Below are 25115 nucleotides of genomic sequence, written 5' to 3' on the forward strand. Positions count from 1 at the left end.
AACTCCCAAAGTAATAATTGATCCAGGAAAGGGTCATCAATGGATGCAAAAACCATGCGGTGAAATGTGCTGGGGAACTGGATATTCACACAGCCTGAAGAATCACTGCTCAGATCACTTACTAATTAGAAAGAGAGAAATGTAACTTTATAATGGGATGGTCGACCTGTCACCACCCTAACCAAGTCATCACCAATAGTGGAGTTAAATTTCTCCAAAAACACATATGTATATGTTTTCCTTTTTTCACATGTGGTTTCCAGATCCTGGAACTAGCTAAAAGTCGTATAAATGTAGAATTGTACACTCCAAGACATCACTGCCCTTCTCCTGCTGGGTTGTCTTTCACTCTTATCTTAGTTTTTCATATTTGCACTTGATAATGCGTGATTATTTCAGCCTGGTTCCAATTTCCTGTTATTGTTTCTTTTGCTTTTCTTTGACTTAGGCTGTTGTTTGAATAGTTGAAGACCCTCCCACAAGAACTTCTACTATACGTTTGAGAGGGAGAGGTCTCAAGACACGCATGGAGAAGCTAATCCTAAGAGCAATAATATGACAACATCTGGACTTCTTTCTCTGGGCCAGGCACAGTGCTCTGTGCTTTCCCATGCACTACCTTACTCAACCCTCTTTTCCCTTGATTTTCTAATAGTTGCATCTTTATCAATTTTTTAATATGTGAAGCCAAGAATTCTTCTCCCATTAAAAACCAGTTTTCTGGGCTTCCCTGGTGGCGCAGTGGTTGAGAATCCGCCTGCCAGTGCAGGGGATATGGGTTTGATCCCTGGTCCGGGAAGATCTCGCATGCCGCGGAGCAGCTAAGCCCGTGTGCCACAACTACAGAGCCTGCGCTCTAGAGCCCGTGAGCCACAACCACTGAGCCCACGAGCCACAACTACTGAAGCCCGTGCACCTAGAGCCCATGCTCTGCAACAAGAGAAGCCACCGCAATGAGAAGCTGGTGAACCGCAATGAAGAGTAGCCCCCGCTCACCGCAACCAGAGAAAAGCCCGCACACAGCAACGAAGACCCAACACAGCCAGAAACAATAAATAAATAAAATAAAATAATAAAATAAATTTAAAACAAAACCCAAAAAACAGGGGCTTCCCTGGTGGCGCAGTGGTTGAGAATCTGCCTGCTAATGCAGGGGACACGGGTTCGAGCCCTGGTCTGGGAAGATCCCACATGCCGCGGAGCAACTAGGCCCGTGAGCCACAGCTACTGAGCCTGCGTGTCTGGAGCCTGTGCTCCGCAACAAGAGAGGCCGCGATAGTGAGAGGCCCGCGCACCGCGATGAAGAGTGGCCCCCGCTCGCCGCAGCTAGAGGAAGCCCTCGCACAGAAACGAAGACCCAACACAGCCAAAAATAAATAAATAAATAAACAAAAATTAAAAAAAAAAAAAGAAACAAAGCAATGAGCAAGCATCCTTGAGTATATGTATTTATTTAAAAAAAAAAACAAAAAACAAAAAACCCAAAAAACAGTTTTCTATCTGCACTTACTGGTTGCTACGGTCTGAATGTTTGTGTCCCCTCAAAATTCATTGTGTTGAAATTCTAACCCCCAAAGATGATGGTATTAGGAAGTAGGGGCTTTGAGAGTTGCTTAAGTCTTGAGGGTGAAGCACTCATGAATGGGAATAATTAGTGCCCTTATAAAAGTGAGCCCACAGAGATCCCTAGCCCCTTCTACCATGTGAGGACACGGTGATTTCAAAGGTGCTGGCTCTAAACCAGGAAGAGGGCTCACACTAGAACACTGACCGAGCTAACACCTTGATCTTAGACTTCTGGTCTCTAGAAATAAATTTCTGTTGTCTTTAAGCTACTGAGTCTGTAGTGTTTTGTTATAGCAGCCTGATCAGACAAGACACTGGTTCCATTTTTTGCCTCATATTCACTCTTGAACCCATGCCAAAATGGCTTTCATTCTTACCACACTATGGAAATCACCCTTGCTAAAGTAATCGATGGTTTCCATTCCCCTAAGTCCAGTTTTCATCATACATAGTGGACCATGTGATCACATTTTGCTAGTTCTTTCCTACCATCTGTATGTCTCCTTCTCCTTTTCCTGTACCGTATAAGCCTTTTCACTCAACCCTTAATGTTACATATAGTTCCTTGGGGCTCCATCCCAAGCATTCTCATTCATTCCTTTAATAAATACTTACTGTGCACCTACTATGGCGTAGAAACTGTATTAGTTACAGGGCATTGCATTACAGTCCCTGTTCTCAGGGAGTTTAGGGGAAAAGCTGTCAACCATAAATTATTTAATTGATCATTAATTGTAGTCAGTATAAGGACTATTAAAAAGTTCAAGGTACTACTTCTACGTGTTAACTGGAGTAAACTTGGCTGTGTCTGACATTCCAAAGATGCAACCCATTTAGTCACAGGGGAACCGGAGGTGCTCTTATAAGCAAAACATCTTCCTACAGTTGAGAAAAAAATTAATAAACAAGGATAAAATCCCTTTGAATTTCTCAGTTGAAATTAAGATTCTTCTTACCCTCATTTCCTTCTCTGATTTGTTTTAGTAGGCAAATCTCCAGTCTGTCTGATGGGATCAAAATTCAGATGGTGAGGTGACTGTAGATTGTGTTTTGTTTATAAAAATGCTTTCACCATGGGCCACAAGGCTGGTGGTGGTCTTCTTTCTGTAGGGCTCCTGACTGTCAGCCAAAGATCGAAAGATTAAGAAATTTACTCTAATATTTATAATATACAAAAGCTATGAAGGATGTAATAACACTTGACTGTGAAGCAATTTAGTCAGAATAGTCACTGAAAGACTTATTTCTAATATTTAAATTTATTTCTTAATTTTATTTCTAAAATTAAGAGCAGAAAACATGGCTTCAGCTTTTATTAAAGTCTATTATTGGAGTAAGACAGAATAAGAAGGAAGAAAAGGGAAATAGGGAAGGAGAGATACAGGTGGTGTCAAGAGACATCAGATATCATTAATGACACCTTCATCTTGTAACTTCATCTTGTATTATCTTGAATAGTCCCTGAGCTAGTCAAAATCCTGCTTTGCGTTTGCAACCATTGGTTTATACAGTGGGTGTTACAACTTGGGACCTTCCTGCAAGTTCAGTGAAATTGACTCCAAGTCTACTTTTGGTTCCTGCTTCAGCCACTCTCCAGCCCTCTTTATGTAAAGGAGTGTTTTAGGGAATCCCCTGGTGGTCCAGGATTCTGAGCTTCCACTACAGGGGGCCCAGGTTCGATCCCTGGTCCGGGAACTAAGACCCCTCAAGCCACGAGGTGCGGGAGTGGGGAAGAAAGGTGTGTTTTATGCCAAAGCCTGAATCACCTGCAGGATAAAGCCTGGGTCAGTAGTGCCTACCTGATTCTTATGTTATTGTGGGGAGTTACGGTCATTTCTTTCTAAGTATTATCCTTACTTAGAACTGGAGTATTTTATACCAGTCAGTTGCACATCATTATGTCATAGGCATTTGAATTTGCTCACAGTTGGAAAAAATTTGCTTTTTGGTGATTTCTAAAGTCACCTTGGTCATCAAGCACTTCTTTCCAGGGAGTGCTGATTAAGTAATTAAGTGCTAGAAACACATCGAATAAACTTAACAGTGTATAAAAATTTTAAAAGAAATTCATTTGATTAAATAGAACATGAATCAAAATGAACCAGAATATCTGTAAATTACTTTCTACAGTGCTTTGAAGAGACACAGATGTTGAGGGCCGAGCTCTCCAGTGTGCTGGAGACCTCAGGGACATGAGGTTTTATGTTCAGTTGACATGGTAACAATTCAGATCTGCATGTTGGCATCTCTCACAGTTTTTCTATCAGTGGAGTCCAGTATTTGCTATGAGAAGAGACAGACTTCACACCTGGAGTTCAAAATTTGGTTTGGCGGGCACCAAAATAGCCTCCCCACGTAAATGGTTTAAATAATAGTTGCTGATACTTGAGCACTTGCTAGGTACTAGTGCTTTACATTAATCTCCCAAAAGTCTTATGATGCAGGGTATTAGTACCTATTTTGGGATGAAGAAATAGGTATAGAAGTTAGGTCACTTGCCTAAACGGCGGACCTGGCAGCCTGGCCTGAAGCCTCAACCCAAGGGGTTTTGCCCTCCTCGTAATGACTTAGTATGTAGCTTTCAGTCTCAGTGTCTGTGCCCTGCTGTCACCCTCACTTTCCCACCCGCCCACCAACCGTCTGGCTTTTTTCAGGAGCTCACCCCTTTCCTCCCTCTCCCACTTCCTCCTTAACAAGAGGCCCCTTGCCATTTGCAGCCAAGGTCGGAACCACATACGCTGTGGTCAGTGCTTGGAGCACAGCAGACTACTTCTTCCTCCCACCTGTGCTTTTCTAAATTCTTCCTTTCGCACTTCTTTCTTCCCTCTTCCCTGACCTCAAGACGTCATGCTCTGCAGGGGAACAAGGAAGCGGCTGTGTGGGTCAACAGAAAGCCTCACATTTGCTGGCTCCTAGAAATATCTTTTCTTGACTTTATGCCCTGCCTTGCTGGCTCCAACATACCCTGTGCCTAGACCTTTGCTCCCCAGCTGCTTCATCTGTCTGGGTCTGACCAGTCCTCAATTAAGCAATTAAGTAATTAAGCAATTACTTTGTTTCAAACCTCCCTGGCTGCACAAGTCAGACCAGTGCTCTCTAACCAACTTCCTCCTTGTAAGTGTTCCAGAACCAATGGACTTGAGTGGATGAGAAACTCAGAATGCAGTAATGAGAATTAGAAAAATAAACATTCTTGGGGCTTCCCTGGTTGTGCAGTTGTTAAGACTCTGCGCTCCCAATGCAGGGGACCAGGGTTTGATCCCTGGTCCGGGAACTAGATCCTGCATGCATGCCGCAACTAAGATTTCACATGCCACAACTTAGGAGCCGGCGAGCAGCAACTAAGGAGCTGGTGCACTGCAACTAAGGAGCTCTTGAGCCGCAACTAAGGAGCCCGCCTGCCACAACTAAGACCTGATGCAACCAAATAAATAAATACTTTCAAAAACTCTTTAAAAGCTAGCAAAGTTATAAAGTGATATGACTGACAGGGTAAAATGATTGGTACATTTCCAAAGCTGAGCAGGTCAGCAAAATCAGGTAACTTGGTGGTCCAGAAGGGGAGCTGTTATGCCTGTCTTGGCCCCTTTTGGACTGTGACACTTTTTCATGGTGCAGAGAGCCTTGTCTCATATTAATGGGTAAATAATGAGGCAAAGTGGGGTTGTCACTCTCCCAAAGTCCAATTCCAAGAAAACTGCCATTATTTGACCTGTTTTGCAGTTCCTCAGAAGATACCACTCACAAGGCGTGTCTTTATTTAATCTGAGTTAGAGCTCACCCGATGCTATTTCCCTGGGGGCAATCGTTTAAGGCATGTGGCTGCCTGAGGTGGTGATAACAGTTGGAGAAAACAGCAAGATAAACAAAAATGTAAAGGAAAAGCTGGGGAATGAGATATCCATAAGGGACTTTGAAACGCTCTGATATTCCTGGGAAATTAGAAGCCCAGGGACATGCCCAGAGTCATGTTCATGCTTGAGAAAGACCTGAGAAAAATCAAAGTTCTCATCTCTGGCTGGTGTTGAAACTCAACAGAAGCAGAGAGTAAAGTAAACATAGAATTGTAGCCAGCTTGCCTGAGCACTGAAGGCAATCTCCCCAGCGGGCACACAGAGACCTCAGCAAAGCCTGGGAGATTTATTGGTTCCAGCCACTTGGGAATTTATATCGGATCCTTAACTAATCATTAAACTAACTGAGCAGAGACTTTAGTGGCCACACATGACAATAAATGCAGACTACATAAAATTATTTCAGTTAATTCACTAAAGAAACAAATAGTAACAATAATGACAACAGCAACAAACAGCAACAACAATAAACCCTGGAGAAACGGGGATGTATCTGTTTTCCAGAATTGCCACATTATTTTTTGTTTTTTTTATTAAAGTATAGTTGATTTACAACGTTTTGTTAGTTTCAGGTGTACAGCAAAGTGATTCAGTTCTGTATATATATTCTTTTTCAGATTATTTTGTTATACATAATTAAAAGATATTGAATATAATTCCCCATGCTATACAGTAGGTCCTTATCGTTTATCTATTTTATATATAGTAGTCTGTATCTGTTAATCCCAAACTCGTAATTTATCCATCCCTCTCCGCCCTTTTCCCCTTTGGTAACCATAAGTTTTTTTTTGTTTTTTGTTTTTAACATCTTTATTGGAGTATAATTGCTTTACAATGGTGTGTTTGTTAGTTTCTGCTTTATAACAAAGTGAATCAGCTATACATATACATATATCCCGATATCTCCTCCCTCTTGCATCTCCCTCCCACCCTCCCTATCCCACCCCTCTAGGTGGTCACAAAGCACCAAGCTGATCTCCCTGTGCTATGCGGCTGCTTCCCAATAGCTATCTGTTTTACATTTGGTAGTGTATATGTCCATGCCACTCTCTCACTTTGTCCCAGCTTACCCTTCCCCCTCCCCATGTCCTCAAGTCCATTCTCTACGTCTGCCTTTTTATTCCTGTCCTGCCCCTAGGTTCTTCATAATCTTTGTGTTTTTTTTTTTTTTTTTAGATTCCATATATATGTGTTAGTATACGGTATTTGTTTTTCTCTTTCTGACTTACTTCACCCTGTATGACAGACTCTAGGTCCATCCACCTCATTACAAATAACTCAATTTCATTTCTTCATTAGTTTGTTTTTTATGTCTGAGTCTATTCCTGTTTTGTAAATAAGTTCATTTGTATCATTTGTTTTAGATTCCACATATAAGTGATATCATATATTTGTCTTTGTCTGATTTACTTCACTTAGGATGATAATCTCTAGGTCCATCTATGTTGCTACAAATGGCATTATTTCCTTCTTTTTTATGGCTGAGTAATATTCCATTGTATATATGTACCACATCTTTTTTACCATTCATCTGTTGATGGACATTTAGACTGCTTCCCTGTCTTGCTATTGTAAATAGTGCTGCTATGAACATAGAGGTACATGTATCTTTTTGAATTATACTTATGTCCAGATATACACCCAGGAGTGGGATTGCAGGATCATATGGCAACTCTATTGTCATGTATTTTCTGTGTCTTAATTTACTTGTGAGGAAAAAAAGCATCTAGATAGCTCTAGCCAAGCTTGTCCTGAGCTATGTGAAAACATACTCAGTTATCTGAGTGTGATTCATGCTGACCTCCCTGATAATGTGTTGAAGAAACAGTACTCTTCCAACCTCAGAACTTATGTATTCAAAGAATCTGGGTTCAAAGTCTATGCCAACATTCCAACACTTATATGACCTCCCAAATTTTGAACTCCATTTAACAATCTCTCCATACCTGACTGGCTCACCAGGTGAATCATGGAGTGAGCCGGCCTTCCTCGGTGTATGTGTAGAGTAGAGGCACAATTCCAGTCTAGGGCTGTCTCAGGATGTTCATAAGTGGGTCCTACCCAACTGATGTCAGAGCAAGAATGGGCCCTGTGCCTCTAATGGCCACTCATGGCAAGATCAGTGTTTACTCATGGGCAGGAGGACACTTGTGCTGGGATTCTAAGGGACACCCTTCAGGAAAGGGGTTCGTTCAAAAACTTGCCTGGATTTGCACCCTTAGAAGTTCTGAGTTTTATCCCACCTCTCCTGCTGTCAATTTTCATCTCTTCCTTTTCTCTGGAACCTTTCCCCTTCTTTGAGTGTGAAGAAAAAATCTTTCAGTTGCCCTATTCTAAAAAAACTTACCCCAAAGATAGACTCTTGGAATTTGTGGTATTTGTCAAGTGAAGAAAAGATTTTTTTTTTAAAAGTGATGGTGAAATAATTGAATGTCCATGTAGAAACACAGAAAACTTAACTCTCATCTTACACTATACATAAAAATCAGTTTCAGAGGGACTAGAGGCCTCAATGTAGAAAGCAAGAACAAGCTTATAGAAAATATGAGAGGGTATCTTCATGATCTTGCAGGGTAGAAAGTGATTTCTTAAACAGAATATATAAAACAAACACCTGATAAATGGGGCCGCAATATAATTAACTTTTGTTTATCAAAATGTTAAAGAGCAAAAGACAGCTTCAGAGTGATAGAAGACTTTCATTTTGAAAGAGAACTCTTTCAAATCAATAGGGAAAAGACAAAATCCAGTAAAGAAAATAGACAAGAGACTTGAGCAAGTATTTCATAAAGTAGGCATCTAATGGCCAATAACACAGGAAAATTAAAATCAAACCTCCCTAATATATGACTATTGAACAGAATCACTGAAATTAACAAACCCGATAAATGTTGGTGAGGCTATGGAGTAATAGGAACTCACACTCTGTGGATGGGAGTATAAACTAGTAAAACCACTTAGGAAACCAGTCTGGCATTATTATCAAAGTTGGAAGTGTATATGTATTCCCAATGACCTAGTAATTCCACTCCTAAGTATAACCCCAAAATAAAAGTGTTATTCACCAGGAGACACGTACAAGGATATTCATAGCTGCCTTTGTTATTTTGAAGTTCCCCAAAGCTCCAAACTTAACGAGGCAAAGTCCACTGAAAGTAAAATAGATAAATTGTGTAGTGTTGGCGGAGAATACTGTGTATCAAGGAAATTGGATGAACTCTGGTTACACACAATACTATGGCTGAATCTTAGTAATATAAAACTGAGCAAAAGAAGCCAGATACAAAATGATTCATCTTACCTAATTCCATATAAATGTTTTAAAAGAAGCAAATAATTTTTCTTGAAATTTTCTATTTATATAAAGTTCAAAAACAGGCAAAGGCAGTGTTTAAGGATTCATAATTAGAAGTTAAGGCATAAGGCAAAACGGGGAAGTAATTACCACAAAGTTGGGAACCTCGTTATCCCTGAGGGAGGGGGGCAGTTGAACAGAATGTTCAGGGCAGGGGTGTCCGAGCTGAGGGATGGCAATGTCCTATTTCTTGACCTGGGTGGCACTTTATAATATGTTGTCTATTTGGTTTTATGTGTTTTTCTGCATGTGATAATTTACAATGATAAGAAAAACCCTGCCTACAATTTCCATCTTGCCTCTCCCTAGCCGGTCCCTCTTCTCTCCTCTCCTCTCTGCCAGAGGAATGTCCTTTCTGTCCTCATTTTCTCCAGTCTCTTAACTCCCACTTATAACACAGACTGTCCCGGCCCTCAGCCCCGGTCACCAGTAATATCCTAATTAGCGAATCAGATGAATGTGTCTCCTCCATTCTGTGGAGGGGGGGTCTTTGCTGTTCACCTTGTGGTTCTCTTTCCCCTCTGCTTCCCCAGACCGTCCCTCCTCTGGTTCTATCCTCTCTCTCCCTCTGGCTTCTCTGTTTCATCCTCTGACTTCTCTGACTTTGCTGCTCCTGAAACACTGGTGCTTCCCAGGTTTCCCTGCCCGTGGTCTTGTCCACACCCTGGCCACCTGTGTGCTAACAGCCCCCAAACTGTGTGCCTAAAGCTTCCTGCTCCATCTCCATCTGTATCTGGATGTTCGGCATCATCTTAATTTCAACCGGCAGCCTCAAAATGAAGTCATTCTTTTCCTTGCTCCAACCCGATTCCTAGATTTCCTATCTACGTAAAGGGAATCACTTCCAAGTGGATATCTCAAGCTAGGAATGTGGACTTTAACCTGTCCTGGCACCAAGAGCTACTGTTACTATGTTCACACTGTGCTAGGCACTTGCTACGGTCTGAATGTTTGTGTCCACACACCACGCCCCCCGCCAAATTCCTGTTTTGAAAATGTCATGCCCCGCATGGTGTATTAGGAGGTGGGGCCTTTGCGAAGTGATTAAGTCATGAGGGAAGGGCCTTCATGAATGGGTTTAGTGCCTTTATAAAAAAGACCCCAGAGGGACTTCCCTGGTGGTCCAGTGGTTAGGACTCCATGCTTTCACTGCTGAGGGCACGGGTTTAATTCCTGGTCGGGGAACTAAGATCCAAAGCTGTGCAGTGTGACCAAACAAACGAACAGAAGCCCAGAGAGCTCCCTTGCATTTTTGGCCATGTGAGGACGGGGCCCTCACCAGACATAGAATTTGCTGATGCCGTGATCTTGGACCTCCCAGCCTCCAGAACTGTGAGAAATATGTTTCTGTTTATAAGCCACCCAGTCTGAGATATTTTGTTACAGCAGCCTGAGTGAACTAAGACAGCATTTTAAAAAACATGTATTACATATATTTTTCGCATATATTACAGAGGAGGACGTGGAAATATTCGCAGGCAACGCAGCTCTGACTCCTCGCCCTGACTTCTGCCCAGTTCCACTGCAGCGGCCTCTTATGAGCACAAGTACTTTCTCCCAGCGTCAGTTTCCACCGCCTCTAACCTACTTCTGATCATCACGCTAACCTCCTAACTGGTGTCCCAACCACACACAAATCTCTTTCCATTTTTTGTCCATCTTTAACAGGGCTAGTAGAGTACTTTAATGATTTGATAGTGTAGATTTTTTTTTTTTTTTTGGCTGCACTGCGTGGCTTGTGGGATCTTAGTTCCCCGACCAGGGATTGAAGCTGGGCCCTCAGCAGTGAAAGTGTGGAGTCCTAACCACTGGACCGCCAGGGAATTCCCAAGAGTGTAGATTTTGATTGCTTCCTTCTCAAATGCCTAGGCCACGTGATCTGACGCCAGCCTGCCCCCTTTCCCTACTCCCCAGCCCCAGCTCTGCATCTTCTCTACCCCAAGCACACAGGCTCTTTCAGGCCCGTGGGCCTGGGTACAGACAGTTCTCTTTATTTGTGATGCTCTGCTGACGCCCCTCCCTGTTCAACTGGGAAATCCCTGCCCACCCTTAAGCCCTAACTGATGTTCTCCAAACATCTGTGATGCAAGATTAGCATATTATTCCTTCCTGAACTTGTCTCCCTCTCTAGCAGTGGCCACATCCAGGGGGCAGTTAACAATCTTGCTGAGTAGATACGTGTCTCTGGAAATTCTTGTTGAAGGAGGAGCACTGGACGAATAACCTGGTCAGAGGTTGTTGGTGCTGGTGTGTGGTACTCTGCTGGGTTTGAGAGGCACGGCTCTGCACCCTGAGGCCTGGAGATGCTCTGCTGTGGGAGAAGAGTGTGAGGGATAGAAAACAGGGCGGCTTTCGGGGGCTCTGTGTCTTGCTCACTGACCACGGGCAGCCAGCTGCTGGCAACAGGCACCCTTCTCCATTGCAGATGCCTTTCTCTTGCTGCCATATTCACTTTGACCCTTTATCCCATTCCATCCCTTCCATTCTTTTGAATCAGAAAAGGCTCCCTGCTTTATGCTTTTTTCTCACTTATGATGGCAATCAGGATATGCCACCCCAAATATGCCACTTTGGCTTAAATATGCCATATTTAAGCGGATAGAGGAAGAGCCGAGAGCTCTTTCTGTGTCTGACTTTTCTCATTTGCCTTCAGTTCAAAATAATTCTTAGAAGATATCTCTGCTCTTCCTCTATCTGCTTAAAAACAGGGCATAACTTTCCCTCGTGTGAGTGTTGCCCTCTCCCATAACAGACAGAGAACAGCCATTGTCACTGGAGACAGAGATGGCGAGGAGATACCTCATGGTCAAACCTTATCTTCCAGTAGTTACCTCCATATATTTCCTCATCACTTTCCCACAATTTATTGGCCCTAAGAGACCAACCACTCTTTCCTTTGTCTACTCACTTCTCCACAATTTATCTCCTTTTTAAAATAGTATATAAGCCTCTGAGTCGTACTGCTTCTTTGGGATGTTCCCTTCTTTTCTGTGAAGCCTTCTTTTCTGTGACTTTTATGTGTACAAAAAATTAAAAATATTAATTAATATTTTTATTAATATGCCTTTGCTCCTGTTTATCTGCCATTTGTCAGTTTAATTCACAGACCTCAGGAACTGAACATTAGCAGGTAGAGGGAAAGATTTTTCCTCCCCTACACTTATAATCTATGAGATGAGCATGACTGTGACACATGCACAGACAACTAAACCGAAGATCAAGGAAGTTACAATAACTTGTGAGTAGAAGACTCAGGACTTGAGTCAAAGCCTTTTTACCTTCCTTGTTCCTTTCTTTGTTAGTGCCTAAACATTTGTTTTGCCTGTTTATTGAAGCTGAAGCCCAAGGGATTGCTGACACCTGCTCATGTGAGCTTCCCATGTTAAATGTCAGGTTAGGAAAAGAAGTATACTTGGGTACAGCCCTGAAAAATCCCCATCCCAGACCCAGTCAGAAAAAAGCCTGGTGATTTATGGTGACAGGACTTCTATGGCACCTAGCCCTGGGCTAAGCAATGTTAGTCACTCAGTGAGTTTTGGATGATGACATGAGATGATTTGGGTAACTGCCCCCCGCAGCAGGGCAGGTACCCAGGCCACCATCTGACAGGGGCTCTGAGACCTGGTTTAAGAGAAAGGGACCCTGAGGTGCTAACTACATCCAGGATCTGGATTCTTCCCCATTCTTCCCCTCTCACCAGTTCTTTGGGAAAATGTCTGTAGGTAAATACTATATCTGTGGACTTCTCTGGTGGTGCAGTGGTTAAGAATCTGCTTGCCAATGCAGGGGACACGAGTTCGAGCCCTAGTCCGGGAAGATCCCACATGCCATGGAGCAACTAAGCCCGTGCGCCACAACTACTGAACCTGCGCTCTAGAGCCCGTGCTCTGCAACAAGAGAAGCCAACGTAAGGAGAAGCCTGCGCACCGCAATGAAGACCCAACGCAGCCAAAAATAAATAAATAAATACATTAAAAAAAAAAACAAAAACTATATCTGTGCCGTATGAGCCCTAAACACAAGTAGGAGAGGATAATATTGTCTTTATGTGGCAGAGTCAAAAACAGTTTCGGTTAAGAGACTTTTCAGGTTTGTCAACCTGAGAAGAACCCAAGAAGGAAAAATAAAAGGCTTAAAGAGTGCCATTAAAAATCTTATTGTGTTCCAATAATCCCTCTGCTGTAGTTAAGAAACTTGCCAGAAAGGCAAGGAAAGAGCATTACTTCCATTTACTTGGTCTTAAACAAGATGAAAGGTCTGCTCACCTGAAAGCCAGTGTTGCTGCAGCCCTCGGCTGTGAGGACTGCCGTCCTCTGCAGCTCCAGAGAGTTTTTGCTGCTCATGGATTTGGCTGGGCTCCGAATTCTTTTCAGATGTTTGGGCTGGAGATCCCCTGTACCTGTGAAATAGAACACTGCCTCTGCTGAGGTCAGGATGCCACCTGCTATTGTAGGAACCTGGCCACTGCTTCAGTTTGGAAATTTCGATCAAAGTCTCCTGGTTGGGGTGAGGCAGGAGTGGCAAGGGGCGGGGTGGGCACTTCCAGATCAGGTCCACCTACTTCATTAATCCTCATTCCTGCGGACCCATTTTCACTCCGGGAAGAAGACTCCTGTGCTGCTCAAAACAGAAAAGGACATTTTCTCTACAGTCTTGAGGGAAAGAATCTGTTTCCTGTGCTGGTGCTGGGCACTGGGAGTGGTTGGTGGCAGAGAACATAAGGACTGGCTGCTACCAAGTGACCAGGATTCTGTGCTAGGTCCCTGCTTGGGACATTATATATAGTGGTCTCGGTTTCTCTTCGGAACACGGGAAAACTGAGGTGTCCCTGAACATCACCTCCATTAACACCTCAGAGTAACAGAAACTGACGGTTTGCCCAGGGCTATTTGGCCAGTAAAGGGTCAGTGAGAAGTCAAATTCAGGTCTGGTGGATTCCAAAGCCTTTTTACTACTGTCTGCAATCAAGGTTGCTTTTAAAAAATCCAACTCCTAGAAATGCAGAGATGTGGCAGGTAAATGAAAAGTGACCAACTTAATCAAAAGATTCTTTGCTTTATGAAATTATTAGCTGTAGGATTTTTTCAAAATAGCAATTTCCTCTAGTACATTTAAAATGAACTCTCACGTATCCATTAATTATTATAATTGTGTGGCCTGTGTGGAAATGTGAAAAATGTTTATAAGTGAAAAACTAAAATTTATAAACTGAATACTGCGTATAATAGACAAAAGAATGGAAAGAAAACATCAAATATTACCAGTGGTTATTTCTGGGTTGTGGTTTTATGGGTGGTTGCTATTTTCTCTTTCATCCTTTGCTAGATTTTCTATAAAGAACGTGATTTACTATCATTATCATCATATTGAATATATATATATGTTAACATATATGTATTACATATAATATAATATATAATATATATGTTAAGAGCTCACTGGACCCATACTGCCTGGGTTCAAATCCTGACTCTGCCGCTTACTACAGCAAACTACAGCTCAGCTCAAGAGCTAAACCCAGCCTGCTGCCTGTTTTTATGCAGCCCCAGAGCTAAGAATGGTTTCTAGCTTTTAAAATGGTTGAAAAAAATCAAAAGGATGAATACTTCATGACACAAGTAAACCCTATGAAATTCAAATTTCAGTGTCCATAAATGAAATTTTGTGGGAACACAAACATGCCCATTCATTTATGTATTGTCTATGGCTGCTTAGGACTCAATCTAGTTTAAGGTTAAGGAGGATCCTTATTCTCCAGAGAAAAAGAAAAACCTTCATTCTTGTATTTATGGTTGTAATTGCAGAAACGTAACTCAAATGTCTGACATTCTTGCAGATATTGTTATATGAACCTTTTAAAATGCAACAATCCTATGTTTTCTCTGCCCCTAGGCTACAGACAGTATGTTTGAAAAGATACAAGCATGTTTGAGAGCAGGTCATGGTGCAAGCAAGATCACACTACAGCGTTGCTTAAAAGACACAGTGACCTGCCCATTTCATTCTCCAGCAATAACAGCTAACAGGAAAAATTGAGACCTAATTAGAGCAAACTGCACATACAACTTGGATACTAAAATGCAAAAAAAGATGGTCATTTCCAGAGAAGTTTTAACTTAAAATGCTACCTATCTGAAACCTATGGTTAAGAGCTTTTAGAACTAATGAAAATTCCGACTTTCCTGGCAGCACAGGAACTAACTTGGTTCGTGAGACTATCACTAGAAATGATGGTACCTTGGCAGAAGCGATGGCTCATTTTGCCCAATTTGGAAATAGAAATTGTGACCAGAAAATCACCTTTCAACTTTCCAAGACTGCATATTAAATCATTCCCTAGTCATGCAGAATCGTTATTAGTAAGGAGTAACTGAGCCAAGGCCTGAGAAACTGTCTCTTAACTCCTGTGTGTCTGAGCTATTTTCATTGCAGAGTCCCTCAAACTCAGTTTTAAACTTTGCAACCATTGCGTAGCAACCAAATCACTAGACTTTTTAATCAAATGATTTCTATGTCCTATTCCATTCCCTAAGAGTTGACTTTTAGACCAAAAACCCATGGGCTGTATATATACAAACCCATTAATGAAAAACAAAAAACCTCCCCACCCCCTTCAAATTTATTAAAAACGTGAAAGTAAAAAAATTATAAATACATGACAGTAGGTCTTGCTTCATACATGTAGTTCTATAGTGAGGTCATTCTTTTCCTTTTGGTGACAGTGTTTCCAAAAGGAGTAAAATGAATTTTAAAAAATTGTCCCATGTTGAGAACAATGTATTATATGTTTCATGATTTTTCTCTGCTCCCACTGTCCTCCCTGGAAGGACATTTCACGTACTACAGAATAACATTTTTTAAATACATCTTGAAGTAGTTTAATAAACCAAAAATGTAATCCTGGGATGGCTGCAAAGCTTAATCTGATTAACCAATCTGAATTTTTCAGATCATCCAATAAAGAAAAAAAGTAATAATGTGTATTTGAAATAGAAAATACTTAGGGAGGTTTTTCCAACAAAATCACCTTTGTAGTTAGATTTTGCTTTTCAACACCCCCACTATACAGTTGGTACTAGGAAAGGCCAGGCACAGCATCTGCTGCCTGGGTAATGGCACCTGTGATTTAAGATTACTTGGCATCTGTATCACTTTACTTAGAATCCTGGGAAAGATGATCTTGGCACATTGGTGGACCAATGAAACACTTGAGTCTCAGGGGACAAACTGACTTTTCCAAGAACATAGCTACTAAGTGGCAACGTTGTAATTTGAGCCCATGCCTCTGAAACCTGGTCCTGTCAAGAGCTAAGTTCTGAAAGGAAATAAAGCCCAAGGGAAGCACAACTGAGTTAATACCCCAAAGTATTCATTCCGTCAGTGCGGAAAGCAAACCATAACCAAGATAAATGCAAAAAGGTTAATAAAATGGAAAAACAATGAGGTTGTCAAGACAGCAGAGTTTAATCCATTTGTGTACTTCGAAATCCTCAAAAAATGTGCCAATGCACATTGAGGTGATTCTTAAGAAGGCCCAAGTGTTGATCCGTCATAATGATTCCACTGGAAGTGAATGCTTGGACCTGCAAGCTATAGGAGGGCAGGGATGGTACTCATCGTGGTCTCTGTGCTTAGCATTGCTTAGAACAGATCAGGCTCAAGGCTGAATAGCTTGTCCATTGACCAAAGGGAGAAACTGGAAAATCCCTACCTTCCCAGGTATCCCAGGAATATGTGTGAGCTGTACAATGAACTGTGAGGGAGGCCAATTCCCACTGGCCGGCCCTCCCCAAGAACCAGGGCTGGGAGGAGGGCGAAGTGAGCCTAGGGTGCACATTTTAAGGGGACACTCACTCTCAGTGTCACGCGGGCACAGGGTCAGGACCTGAGAGTGAGAGCCTTCTTAAATTTTGCACCCCAGGCACCTTGCCCAGCTCATCCTACTCCTGGCCCTGCCACGAGCAAGCCATGAGTCTGTTTTGGATGAGTATAAGGTAGCAGTTAAGCATGTAGGCTCTGGACTCAGTCTAGCTGCCAACCCAGGCTCTGCCTCTTACTAAAGCTAACTAGCTGGAACCTCAGGCAAGTTACTCACAGGTATCCTCTCTAAACATCTGTTGTTACCTGCAAAATGAGGTTCATAGTTGTGCCTACCTTATAACAGGCCTGCTGGGTGGGTTTGATGCGGTACCACATGGTAAGTGCCTGGTGCTGTGTAGGAAGAACACATACACTCAAGATTCCAGGGCAAACCTGCCAGCAGCTGCCCCAAAAGGCAACCTAGGGGAAACATTCTTTGTCCCTTTTCACAGGTGAGAAAACAAGACACAGTTTGTGAGGGAATGGTGGGTGGTTTTGGATGGTCAGCTAAATAAGGCTGCTACTGGAAAAAGAATATTGCAATCTCTGGAAAAGAGAAATATGAGAAAGAGAGAAATATGAGAAAGAGAAAACTCAAATATGTTTTCTTCACCATTTTGCTACCATGATGGCAAGAATCATGAATGGATGCTAAAGCTAGTGGCTGGCAGAATTTGATGAGAAGGACATTTACATGTCTCTTAGTGTCTCGCCACAAATTACATATTAATCAAAGAAAAAGAATATGAGAACTTTATAATGGTGAAAACTGGAAGACACCACCTTACCCAAACGGTCAGCAAAAATGGGGAAAAGTGACATTCTGTGCCTCTTGATAAGATGCACTGAGCAGGACACAACATCATTTCTGTGGTATTATTGTCCCAAATGTATAACCTGAGTCTAATCAGAAAGACGTAAGGGCCAACTGAGGGATGTTTTACAAAATAACTGGCCTGTATTCCTCAAAATTGTTATGCTCATAAAAGACAAAGAAGCCAGAGGACCATTCCAGATTACAGAATACCAAAGATATTTGACAGATAAATGCAACACATCATCCGGGACCAAGGGAAAGGTTTGTTATAATTTATAGGACAATGTAGGGACAATTGACCAAATTTGAATTTTGGTCATAGTAATGTATCAATCTTAAATTTCCTCATCTTGATAATGATACTGTTGTTATGCAAGAGAATGTCCTCATGAAATAGACACTGGAGTATGTAGGAATAAAGGAGTATGATGTCTGTATTTATTCCCAAATGGTTCAGAAACAAAGCAGCATGTAAATGTATATGAGATGAGCGAGAATAAATAAAGCAAATGAGGCATTATGTTAATGGTGAATCTGATTAAATGATGAGAGTTTTTGTTATTCTTGAAAGTTTTCTATAAGTTTGAAATTATATCAAAGTAGAAAGATACAAAAAGACGTTTTGTGAATTATTCATATATGCAAATTATAAACTTAACCTCCTTGTCAGTTATGTGTGTGGGCAGGGAAATTGTTAATTTTTATATATATATATATATTTTTTCTCTTTTTATTTCGCACTGTAAAAAAGAACAACCAATAACGTACTGCTTTTCTTCACATCCGTATGGATTTTAAGAAATTGTCTTTTCTCCAGGAGAAATGGCTTATAGACAGAAAAAATAGTATCAAATTGTGAAATCTGCGAACCTCAGAAGTCAATATCTTGAAGACTACTCCCAGGGGCAGGGAAGAAAACAAGTGTCACAAGAGATGAGACAGGCACATATAGGAGAGCAAGCTGGGGAAATGACCGTTTTCAATGCCACTGACCCAGAATACACAGTAGGTACCATTTTCCTCCTGGCATCTCCTGTCACCAAGGTTGAGGAATAGAAGGATTGCAATAGGGCTGCCCTGCTCAGAATCTGGTCTATAGCTGAGGTGAGCACTGGTTTCTCACTCGGTCTAATGAGGGCACTCTTAGTTTCAACCTTCTCTTGTGAAATGGGTTTTATGTCCATGCAACACTCAGGATATTCCAATTAAAAGGTCTCATATCCCCCTTTGAGGAAGTAGAGCTGTGGGGCTGCGGCCAGCAGACAGAGCCAGGTGTCATCAGAGCACTCAGCACCCACCCCCCAACCCCAGCCTGCCCACTCACTGCCCCAGAAACCCTAATTTATTTCTTTATTTCTTTATTTGGCTGTGCCAAGTGGCTTGCGGGATCTTAGTTCCTTGACCAGGATTGAACCTGCACCCTCGGCAGTGAAAGCACGGAGTCCTAACCACTGGACTGCCAGGGAATTCCCCAGAAACCCTAATGTATATTTTTTACATCTCTGAAACTATATATTATCCCATATATTTCCCCCCATGTTGTTAAATACAGATTCCATACACATTTTATTATTTATGTTCAGAGTTGGGATGGATTTATTAATAACAACAACAAAGATTCTGCTACCTAAAAAGGTTAAGGTTTTTGGTATAGGGGTTTCCTCTTATATAACATATCCCTAAAACAGTAAGATTTGTCATTACTAGGTCAAGCTATGTGACTCAGAATTATAGAGATGCCAAGTAATTGTCAGTGACACTGAATTTAAAAAACTTAAGGATGTACCCCCAAAGTTATAAGTTGTCCTTAAAAGTTGCTCTAAGTCTAAAAGTAAATGTTTAAACCACATCTTGAGCTCTCATTTTCAGTCTCACCCATCACTATCTAGTTATTTCACGTATTGGAAGAAGCTTGAGATAGTGTCAGGGCTCTTACATCAGTTGGTGGAACACCTGGAAGTTGCAGTATTATTTGTGAATGCTGGGAAATAATATTGATATTGAATTCTACTCAATCTACTGTGCTGGAAACAATCTGAGCAGGAAAGGACTATGTCCTACTTATGCAATGTAACAATCACAATCACAAACACACAAAACTATGTAAAAGTAAGCAAGAAAACCTTGGTTTCTGAGTTTTTCTGTTCAATGTGGTTTGTTACTTATCACTGGCTTTGTTAGCGTTCATTAGCATTATTTCACACTCATCAAAGCCAATCATTCTGGGTAACTTCCATTCATTCACTCAGTACAAATTTTAGTTACTAAAAGCAAAAAAAAGAAATCCTATTCCCAGCGACCTCTTGTGAGGATTGCACGTACTGAGATATTGTTCGTCATTGTCCTGTTACAGGAGGACCCAGGCAGACCTCCTGGGCCTCCCCTCATTTTGTTCTACTCTCTTGCTCACAAATCTTCCAGGACCTCGGGACTCTGTTCTGGCCTCGGAGCATTTTCACTTGAACTTGGAGTAGCCCCTGGACTGGTTCATTCTCATGGTTCAGCTCTCAGCTTCTCAGGGTTGCTGCCCCAGACCACCCGATCTTCTTGCCAGACCTCCTCTAGTTGAGGACACTGACTGACTTGTGTGCCACAGAATCCCCTGTGCCAGCACAGGGCCTGGCCTGGAGGCAGCACAGAGACAGCACAGCTATACAGGGGCTCTAAAGGCCTGGTTCTTGGCTTCTAAATACCGTCCCCCTGAAAGGAACCAGATAGGTGCACCTATGACTGCTTCCAAAAAGGAAATTTTTAAACCGGAGGTTGTATCTAAAAGAATAATCTGAAAAGGGCTTCAAAAGTAGTCAAAGTCAAGATGATTTTAACATGAAAAAGAACAATGTTTAGAGCGGAAATACATCGAGTCTAGGAAAATTCATACGTCCATAACCATTCTTAAAATAGAAAACTCTAGAAAAACCCCCTCATATTTATCACCACTTAAGCAGGTTTAATCCCTTACTGTGAAAGTTAAGGAGAAAATTTACATCATCCAGCAGGAACTGCATTTCAAGGTAACCAAATAGCTCCAGCTGATAAGAAGCTATGCTTTATATAATGCCAACAGCAAATATAAAAGGAATGACGGGATTTGAAAAGCATGATTTGGAGACCTCTTGAGCAAAGATGATCAGCTGGTCTTAAATAACTGAGCGGACAGTTGGTGGGGTGCTGGATATCGTATGGAACCAAGGTCACGGCACACAGGTGACATACTGGCATGGGGGACAGTGAAATAGCAGAATAAAGAGATCAGGCCAGTTTCAATGCATAAGGGCAATTTGTTTTCAGTGGGTCCACCAGATATTATGAGCGTCTGACGTGGGACAATGTGAAGTACACATCACTTCTGTTTTTGCATATGGAAGTCTTGGTGTCTTTTCTCTCAAGAGCTCTGAAGTTAGACTGCCTGTTCTAACCCGTATTTCCCCTCTTCAATGTTGGGCTCTTGAGCAGGGTATGCAATCTCTCAGAGCCTCAGTTTCCTAGAGCTCTTAGGGTTTTGTGAGGACCAAATAAGAATATCTGTGAAATTGTTGGACCAGGGCCTGGCACTTTCAAGACTCAATAAATTAGCTATTGTTGTTGTTATTGTTGTTGTAGTAGTAAATACTACAGCTGTAATTGCTGTATATAATCTCCCCTCTCCTGTCCTCATCCCAGCCCAGCCCATGAGATTCTAGACTTCCAGCAGGCTAAGTATGAGAACGCATCAAGGTGTCAGGAACCAGGTTCCAGACTCTCCCATTGTTAAGCCACCTGCAGGACCTGAGTGAGTCAGTCACTCAAGGGCTCTGACCTTCAGTTTCCTTACCATGAGCCTGGAAGAGAGGTGGGCATGGTGGAGGGGACCTTAAATGTGTGCCATATGGGGAAGAAAGATGATACAAAACAGGGTATTAAGGTATCATTCAGCATGACTGTGTTCTAAAACCTGGGACACAATGCATGTAAGATAAAATGTGATGTTTCCCCCAGTCAGTGGGCAGGACACTGGCCTATTTTTCTTAACATCTTCCAAAGTAAAACTGAGGGCTGCCCTGATTCTACTCCTTCCAAATACTTGTTCACTAAATCCTTTAAATTTGTTATGATCATAATTCTTAGTCCAGAATAAAAATTCCATAGCCCTGTCCCCTAATAAAACAGTACAATGTACTTATTGACTACATTGCCTGCTTGCCTGTTAGACCATAAGCTCCATGACAGCAGAGACCTTTGTTTTGTTCATTGATGCATTCCCAGCACCTACAACAGTGCCTCACACATCGTTAATGTTTGGCAAATAGTGATTTAATTGTTCAAGAATCCTTACAAAGTTATCAGCTTGGTATAGTGATTGTTTTTATAAAATATGGGGCTCAGGTCCTGTAAAATGGCTATATTCATTTGTCTCCATCCAAGACTGTTTTGAGTCAGGGAAACGTCAAGGCTGAGTAAGAGCTTCGTAAGTACATGCAGTGCGTGTCACTCTCTGTCGCAGTCTGGGTTTTCCCCATAACTCTCCCTGTGCTGTGTAGTCAGGGGAAGTGAGTAGGAATTCAGATTCCAAGCCCTGCCTCTCTTTGTTCCTCCTAAATGAGGGCAGCTGATCACAAAGGAGCCTGTCAATGCTGAGGTCTTGGTCTTCCGGAGTGGGGTGAGGAGGAGATCAGGGAGTGGAGACTTAGCACAGCCTTGGCAGACAGCACAGACAGGGCGAGGGGTGCCCCAGGCAGAATTGCCTGGTAAAAGGCTTTGTCCCCCCAGTGAACCACGATGGAGCGCCCTCCCTGTCCAGACCCATGAAAGCAGATGAGCCTCAGAAGTTAAACACCGTGCCCTGGGTCACACAGCTGGAACCTGCTGGAGCCAGACGACCCAATCTAGGCTGTCTGCCTTGAAGACTTGAGCTTTCCCCACTGTTCCCCTTCTGCTTTTGGCATCTTCAGCTCCCAAACAAATATTTACTGAGAGCCTGTCATGAACCAGGCACTATTCTAGGCACTTGGGAGTCATCAGTGAACAAAACAAAGATCCATGTCTTGCTCTATGGGACTTGGAAGGCAAGAGAAAGACCTGGAGACCAAGCCAAGAATTTTGCCTTGGGGGCAGAGACAGAAGGCCAGCTCTTTAAATTTCTGTAAAGGCACCCTTTGCTTCTCTCCTGTCCTATCTGAATATTCTGCACACAGCCCAGCCTCAGCATTAAAACTTCTCCAGATGGAGCCTTATCGGTCCTTGTAGTTCTTTCTGTGTAGTCTTTGTCTCAATCCCTGGTGCAAGAATGGTCATTCAAGCAAAAGTAAACAAGTGCAGGATGTTTTTGGTGGGAGGTTTTGCAGCCTAGAGTTCCTTAAACAGGAGATGGGTAGCAATCAAGTAATAATAGAGGGAACTGGTTTGCCTGAAAGTTCCTGTGGCATCACTACAGATCAGACTGGAAGAATAGGAATTAAATTTGTGACAGTGATTCCCTCTTCAGAGCAAGACAAGGAAGTCTGGTTCAGTGGCCAACGGGGGCCTTGGTGACAGAATTGTTTATCTGTGTGCACTATTTGGATTCTTTAACAAAGAAGTGTCGTAGAGCAAATTGGATTGAAAGTTAGTTGTCAATTCTGGCTGGTGGGAACATGGTAGTTTATTATTCTACTCTTGTGCTTCCTGTGCGGTGACTATATTGATTAGCACAAGGTGGCAGTGGTTAAGAGCAGATTACCTGGGCTCATTTCCAGCTCTGTCACTTATTAACTGTGCGATCCTGGGCAACGACTCAGCCACCCTCTCTTTTTTCATATGTTCATAAGATTGAGTGAGTTGGTATGGAAAGCATTTCGGCTAATGGTTGGCACACAGGACTACCGAAGCATTAGCTGTTACTGTTATTATAACTGAGAATGTAGTTATAAATAATTGTAAATTAATCAACAAAAAAGATGGATAGGATTTTCTAAATGCAGAGAAACTTTGCAGTCTTGATCCAGGAAGTTCTGCTAAGGCCTGTAGACTTCCGTGAAGTGGGCCTGATATCTGGAGTGCATCAGGGGACCCAGATCATGAGCGAGAAGTGGAGAGAAGCTCTGAAGTATGGATGCTCAGAGCATTTGCTTGAGTCCACTCAGTGACATCCAGCAAAAAAGGACCCTTCCATGCTGTTCCAAGAAGAATTAGTAATTTATCTACAGGAAGCATTAATTCCAAGAAGCAAGGCACAAGGCTGTTTTCACACCCTTCTATACAATAAGGTTTTTTCTTTTTTAAAAAAAATTGTTTCTTGCTGTTCTTTTCATCCATTTTCCAGGTATAACCTACATGTGCAGTGGATTAGCCTCACTGCAGATGTGGGTTATTTAAATGCATGTATATTTTTAAAGTTGAGCAATGATGTTTTTTCTCCTTTAGTTTATAAACCAAACACATTTCTGCTATCTTTGCTGAGAGAAAATTATATCTTATTTGTGTATTGCCTGTAAGTGAAATGACTTTTCCCAAGTTTATTAATTTCTGACTTCACATGTAGAATAGAAAAATAACTCAAAATTTAGTCTTTAGAGGAAAAAAATTTGTGAACCCATGTATGGCTGTTAACATAACTGACGCCATCTTGGGCCCATACAGATCTTCCTGTCCTTCTGCTGACCCTACCCAGGCCTGTACTGTGCAGTAAATCACTTCTCTGTCGTCAGTGGCTTGGTAGATAATAGATATTGTTTACTAATTATCAGGACCAGGTGGCTTCTATGCTCTATTAGTCCCCAGACAATGATGAAGACCTTCTCGGACGTATTCCCAGCGCCCACGAGCCTAGTTACCCAATCAGTCATCTTGACTCAGGAATGCACATCCTGTTTCCAAGCACGTACCCCCATACCTGGGTTAACTATAAAATTGTCCCAGCGGCCCCTTGGGGGTGTGGAGTGCATCTGTGAATGCTTCCGGATCATTGTCTGCCCGATCCCACCCTGGGAATAAGTTAAACTGTAATAAACTGATCTGTTGATTAAATGATCTCAAGATACCTTCCCAGTTGGGTGGGCACTTTTCATGCCCTCCATCCTCCAACAATCCACATAGACCAACTCAACCAATTCTCTTTGTAACTCACGTCTCTTCGTACATTTTATTTTTCTTCTCCACTCACTGCCTTCTCAGATCTCTTCACTCTTTCTTCAAAGTGTTCTATTCTTAAACCTGACTTTCATTTCTCAAGAGACTCGAACTGCCTAAATAAATATTGGTTATTTGTCACGGGTGAAAGCATTTCAGGTGTGCAGGGCACTCAGTGCCATCTGTGGATAATGACCTCAGATCTGAACAGACCCTTAATGAGGGAAGGGGCTACACTCACTAAATCCACTTCCTCTGCAGGTCACTTCTCCTCATCTTGTGCCTGATCACATTACAGGATCCTCATGCATTGAGGTCACCAGCGACTCCTTGCTGCAAATCCCTAAATCCTGGGCAGTCCTTATTCTGATGCTGAATCTCGGCCCTCCTTGGTTGCAGTTACCCTGGACTTCCGCTGCCCTTTCCTGGTGCCCCTCTTCCCTCGGTCACTCCCTCTTAGTTGCCTTTGTCACTCCGCTTCCTCCACCCATCCTTGGGGTGTTAATGTCCCTAGGGCTTCCTCCTACTCTAACACAGGGATGTGATTTACAGAGTTTCTCAGATAAGGTCTATGAAT

At 42.2% G+C, this 25115-nt stretch overlaps 2 protein-coding genes across 4 annotated transcripts in view; one reads left to right on the forward strand and one right to left on the reverse strand.

Annotated features, from left to right (window-relative positions):
* SLC28A3 (solute carrier family 28 member 3) overlaps positions 1-13118 on the reverse strand; it is a 56661-nt gene extending 43543 nt beyond the window's left edge. The window contains exon 1 of the mRNA XM_061200544.1: positions 13041-13118. Coding sequence (XP_061056527.1) covers positions 13041-13118 — 78 coding nt within the window. The remainder of the gene's footprint in view (positions 1-13040) is intronic.
* RMI1 (RecQ mediated genome instability 1) overlaps positions 1-25115 on the forward strand; it is a 389280-nt gene that overhangs the window by 303723 nt on the left and 60442 nt on the right. The window lies entirely within an intron of this gene.

The sequence above is a fragment of the Eubalaena glacialis genome, chromosome 9 (genome assembly GCF_028564815.1).
Source record: "Eubalaena glacialis isolate mEubGla1 chromosome 9, mEubGla1.1.hap2.+ XY, whole genome shotgun sequence".
Lineage (NCBI taxonomy): Eukaryota > Metazoa > Chordata > Mammalia > Artiodactyla > Balaenidae > Eubalaena > Eubalaena glacialis.